This window comes from Muscardinus avellanarius (genome assembly GCF_963383645.1).
Source record: "Muscardinus avellanarius genome assembly, chromosome: X".
NCBI lineage: Eukaryota > Metazoa > Chordata > Mammalia > Rodentia > Gliridae > Muscardinus > Muscardinus avellanarius.
The window spans coordinates 1,411,213-1,416,964 of record NC_137792.1 but is presented as its reverse complement, the minus strand read 5'-3'; the positions used below and the strand labels follow the sequence as shown (position 1 = coordinate 1,416,964).

The 5,752-nt window shown below is 44.5% G+C and overlaps 1 protein-coding gene across 1 annotated transcript in view; it reads right to left on the bottom strand.

Moving 5' to 3' along the window:
- Positions 1–1,945: 1,945 nt before the first annotated feature.
- Positions 1,946–5,752, bottom strand: part of STS (steroid sulfatase) — a gene marked incomplete at both ends in the record, with an annotated part of 83,049 nt that continues 79,242 nt past the window's right edge. Inside the window, one exon of the mRNA XM_080719541.1 lies at positions 1,946–2,325. Within this exon, the coding sequence (XP_080575667.1) occupies positions 1,946–2,325 (380 nt within the window). The remainder of the gene's footprint in view (positions 2,326–5,752) is intronic.

The following is a 5,752-nucleotide window of genomic DNA, read 5'->3' as shown; positions in this document are numbered from 1 at the left end:
CTGACAGTCATCGGCCCAAAATCCTCACGCATCATCCTGCTCCCATGCACTCTTGAACAAGGCTTCCTAAACCAAAATTCGCACCGTTTCGGAATAAGAAATCCATGTTAAAAATATCTGCAACCAGCTTCCAAAAATTTGAGGTTGGGTGGGAATCACTTTTTAAGGTTTGTTTTGTTTTTGTTTTTAAGGAAAGCAAAACTAAATGTATGAAATAGAAGAACTGTAAGAAACGCTGGGGACGTACTGCTGAATCCTGGGACTTCTTGGGGAAATGGAGGGTAAGGTATTAAATGTTGAGAAAGCCAGAGCTTAGGCTCATGGTCTCTGCAGCGCCCCATGTGGTTCATCTGGGTATTGCATTCACTTTCAGTGTCTTGCGCCCCCTATGGCGCATCTAGGTATTGCATGCACCTGCAGGGTTTTGCGCTCCCTGTGGCGTATTTAGGTATTGCGTCCACCCGCAGGTTCTTGCGCCTCCTGTGGCGAACCTAGGCACTGCAGTCACCTGCAGGGTCTTGGAATGGCGCCAATATTGACCATAAAAACAAAACAAAACAAAAAAAATGGATGGGCACACAGGTACCCTGTGGCTTCTCTCGACATAAATATCAAGGAATCTCATTATTTCATTGGAGAATGTGGAGTCTGTCTGAAGAAGAAACCATACTTCCCATGTTGGAGAAGTCTGTCCCTGGGACAGTCTTCGAAACCCACCAACAGTGTCTTCTTATGTGACCCTAAATCACTGAGGTTTGAGGGATGTGGCATGAATACCGAACTGTGCATCACAGGGTGGATCGGAAACATATATTTCCCAGCCACAGGTAAAGCCACACAAAAGTATTTAAACTTCCTACTGCTTTCTCATTACAAACTTACACCAACAACTGAAAATAACCACTTGTACAGATCACAAATTACTTGCTTCGCCTAACCAACCAGTGCTCTCGAAATAGCATAAACGTTCCCTGCCGATAATTCCGAATGAGGTCAGAAGGGATTCCCTCAATTCTAGTATCCCCAAGGTGCCCTCTAAGTTCCAAGTTCTGGTCACACAAAAAAATAAAAAAATAAAAATAGAACCCAAATGCAATACTGTTAGCAGCAGAAAGGAAATCAGTTCAGGAGAGATTCAGGAGGATGACGGCGGTTGAAGAATTTCACAACACACTCATTCCCCAGATCCATTTGTGAGCTTTTATTGGCATTGCTTAAACAGTGATTAAACCCCTGAACATATTTAACTTCTTGAGAAAAAATATAAACTCTCTTTCTGTGTGTGTGTATGTGTGTTTATGTGTGTACATATACATATGTATATATGTCTGTCTGTCTATCTATCTATCTATCTATCTATCTATCTATCTATGGTGAGTAGCATTAAATATATGTTCTAATACCAGTAATACTGACTTGGCTTCCTATAACCAAACTGAATGGTACCATCACCTAATACTGGTAAAGAAGATGGCCCGTCGTTTGCTATGAGCTTGCCTCTGTTAAGATGCGGTAAACTCTTTTGAAATTGCGCTGTCTTTTCTTATTGTCATGCTGGCAACAACTGAGTGATTGCATAACTTCAAATGACAGACTGAACAATGGCCTGGACAGCTGTCCATAGGTATTTGCTAAAGGCTGAGGTTACTGTGTACCTTTAGTTACTGTGTGCACCGGTGATGTTGGGTGTAGCTATCTCCTCTATGTAACTTACATGAACCCAGAGATTTTGACCTTGGAAGGCGGACATTTCCCATGCCCTGAAAACCTTATCTTCCCCTCCAGACTGAGTAATAGCTGGGCTCTGGCTAATATTTTCAGATAATACAATAGAGAATCGGTACAAATTCAGACAAGGACAGGATTCCCCTTCCCCACTGCCACCAAGATGACAGATGTAGCCAAGTGTATCTCGCCCTGGCCACAGACCCAGAATACCTTGCATCTATTTGCTCATTCTTTGTTCCTGCTTTTCTTTGTCGCACTGACAAGACAGACTCGAGTAGAAAGAGGAACAGCAGAGCTGCAGCCAGGGTTTCCAAAAAATGTTCCCCAAAGACAGCTGATTGGGGACCTCCACCAGTGTCTTGGTATGCCTCTCTGTAGCCTCTTGCATGACCTGAAGGATTTCGTGGAAACGCGGCTCTGTTGTGGGAGTTAATGGGTTCCTCTCCCTGGGATCTTTGGAAATGTCGAACAGCAAAGGTGGATCATGGTGGGTGACGTGATGACCGAAGCAGAAACACACGTGAGTGGAGAAACATCCATTGGAGCCCTCGGGGCTGAAATTGGGGGTGAAGTAAAAAGCCTTCCAGATGGATGTGCCTGGGATTGAAAGATAGAAATGGCATCAGCTGATGGACATGCTTTGTGGTACTCATCGCTGCTGGGAATAGAGGCTGTCACGGGAAGACTTAGTCAATTATGAATGAAATATACATACTTCTCACCCCACTCCTAAGGCTCAAAGAGGTAGGGGCCAGAGGACTAAAGCAGCTGAGTAAAATTCCATTGTTTATGTAGACCATACTTTTGTGATCCCTTCCTCTGTCGATGGACACTTAAGCTGTTTTCGCTATTTTGTGAATTATCCTGCAACTTGGAAACACAGAAACGCATGTACTGGTATAATATTCTGACTACAACACCTTTTGGAAAGATACCCAGGAGTGGTATGGCTGGATCATACGGTGGTTCCATTCCCAGTCTTCTGAAGAACCTCCACATTGATCTCCTTAGCAGCTGCACTCATTTGAATTTTACTCAAGTCATAAAGAAGAACAAAATGATGTCATTTGCAGGAAAATGCATGGGACGGGAGAATACAGGGATAAGTGAAATCAGCCAGTCTCAGAAAACAAACAGCTGTATTTTTTCTCCTCTATGTATTGATCTCTTCTATATTCGGAATTTTTTTTTTTGATATTATTTCTTTGAAAAGATTGTTGATTCCTTTGGTTTCACCTTCTATTCCCTCTTTTATGCCTATTATTCTTAGGAGTGTAGCTTAGAGGTAGAATGTACCTGGCTTCGATCCCTAGTACCAAAAATAATATTTTGTTTTTTTGTAAAGTTAGGGAAGAGGTGAGTAAGATGTAATGCATATGCAAAATATGGCAAAGCCACACACATACACATACTCAAAAAGAGCCACCAGCACCAGAAACAGCCTTACGTCTGGTTGGATCTCAGTTAACACTGGATTTTGTGCATCTTGAGGACACCCAAGAATGTTGAACCCAGAGTTGAAGGAGGCTAAAAGTGAGGGTGGGAAGGGATTGCTGATGGTCACAGAAAGGGTTCTGAGGGAACAAAGAAAGTGTTCTAAAATGCGAGTTGGGTTTGCACGACTGTATGAAGATGTCTGAAGTCTTTATTATTTTTAATTCTGTTGATTGAACCCAGGGGCATTCTACCTCTGAGCTATATACCCAGCCCTATTTTATTTTTTATTTTGAAATGGGATCTTGCTAAGTTGCTGAGGGTTTTGCTAAATTGATGAGGCTGGCCTTGGACCTGAGATGCTCCTGTCTTACTCTCCTAATGACTGGGATTAAAAGTGTTTGCCGGCTGGGCGTGGTGGCGCACGCTTGTAATCCCTGTGCTTGGAGGGTGGAGACAGGAGGATCGCGCAGGTTCAAAGCCAGCCTTGCTGGCTTAAGAGACCCTGTTTCCAAATTAAAAAAAAAAAATATATATATATACATAAAAAAATATATATTTATATATTTATATATGTATGTATGTGTATGTATATAGTAAGTGTCTGGGAGTGCAGCCGGGAGGTAGAAGGCTTCCCACGAGCCCCAGTACCACCAAAATAAATAAACAAATAAATAAATAAATAAATAAATAAATAAAAATAAGTGTTTGCCACCATGTCAAGCTGTTCCAAGTTTTTGAATTAGAGTTTGATGGCATTAAATTATGCCTTTGGCCGAACATGGTGGCATATGCATGTAATCCCAGCGCTTGGGAGGCTGAGACAGGAGGAGCGAACAGAGACAGGTTCGAAGCCAGCCTCAGCTACTGAGTGAGGCTCTCAGAAACTTAGTGAGACCCTGTTTCCAAATAAAGCATAAACCAGGTCTGGGAGGATAGCCCAGAAGTAGAAAAGCCCTTGGATTCCACCCACAGTACCACACACAAAAATGTATGCCTTTGTTAAACCTGATAGAAACTTCAAGAGGATGATAAGCTTATAAAATGGTAAGTTCTGTGTCCCATGAAGCCCAACGATATTGAAAAACTATGTACAGAGTCAGGCACATCAGTACACGGCTGTCATCTCAGTCCTCGGGAGGCTGAGACAGGAGGATTTTTGGTTTGAGGTCTGGCTCAGCAATTAAGCAATCCCAGTCCTTGGGAGACTGAGGCAGAAGGATCTCAGTTTTCAGGTCAGCTTCAGGAACTTAGCGACAGTATGTTTCAAAAACATACAACAGAAAGTGCTGGGGTAGAGCTTGGAGGTAGAGGTAGAATTCCCCGGGTTGAAATCCCCAGTACCACGAGCTGGGTGTGGTGACACATGCCTGTCACTCCAATATTTGGGAGGCTGAGGTAGGAAGATGGCAGGTTGGAGGCTGGCCTCAGTAATTTAATGAGACCCTGTTTCCAAATACAAAGTAAAAAATGACTAGCAATGGAGTTTGGAGGTAGAATGTCCCTGGGTTCAATTCTTGTACCGAAAACCAAAACAAAAGAGCAGAGAATTAAAATACCCCAACCAAAGCCGGGCGTGGTGGCACATGTTTGTAATAACAGCATTCAGGAGGTTGCGACAGGAGGATCGCGGTTCCTGGCCAGCCTCCGCTATGTAGTGAGGCCCTCTGCAACTCAGTGAGACCCAGTTTCACAATAAAGAATAAAAAATAGGGCTGAGGGTGTAGCTCGGAGGTAGAATGCCCCTGGGTTCCATCCCCAGTACCCCCCCCCAAAAAAAAAAATACCCCAACCAACTACAATGAGAAGCAGGTGCCAAACCTTTCTGTACATGATTCCTATGAGTTTTAACATGGTGATAAGTCGGGTCCCTCCCCTCCCTCATGTGATCTCATAGCGGGGATGGGAGGCGGAACCCTGGAAGCAGAGATATCGGGAGACTCCAGGTGCCGTGAGACATACTCCAGAGGTCACAGGACTCCAGATGTCGCGAGAGAATTGGTGTTCCCACGCTTAGTCCCACCCCCCAAAATACCAGCTTAAAAGAAAGATCAGCCAGGCTGGTGGCGCACGCCTGTAATCCCAGCATTCGGGAAGCTGAGACAGGAGGATGGCGATTCGAGGACAGCCTCAGCTACTTAGTGAGGCCCTCTGCAACTCAGTGAGACCCGTTTTCAAAATAAAGAATAAAAAATAGGGCTGGGGGTGCAGCTTGGAGGTAGAAGGCCCCTGGGTTCCATTCCCCGTACTGCCAAAAAAAAAAAAAAAAAAGCAAGATAATTTCTGGCCCTCCATGTGGGTGACTCAGCAGCCAGATCCGGACCACTTGCAACTCTCCAGGAGGATGGCTCCTCGGTCCCTTTCCCCGACCTGCTGACCTCGCCCTAAACCCTGAAACCCCGAAGGTGCCGAGTTCTTTCAGATTAAAGCAGATTTTTGTTACCTGGGTGGGTGCTTTGCGTCCTTCGCAGTCTCCCCGAGCCCCGACACCCCCAGTTCAACATGCAACAGGAGATTTTTGATGGTACTGGGGTTCCTGGAAACCCTTCTACCTCCGGGCTACACTCCCAGACCTATTTTTATTTATTTA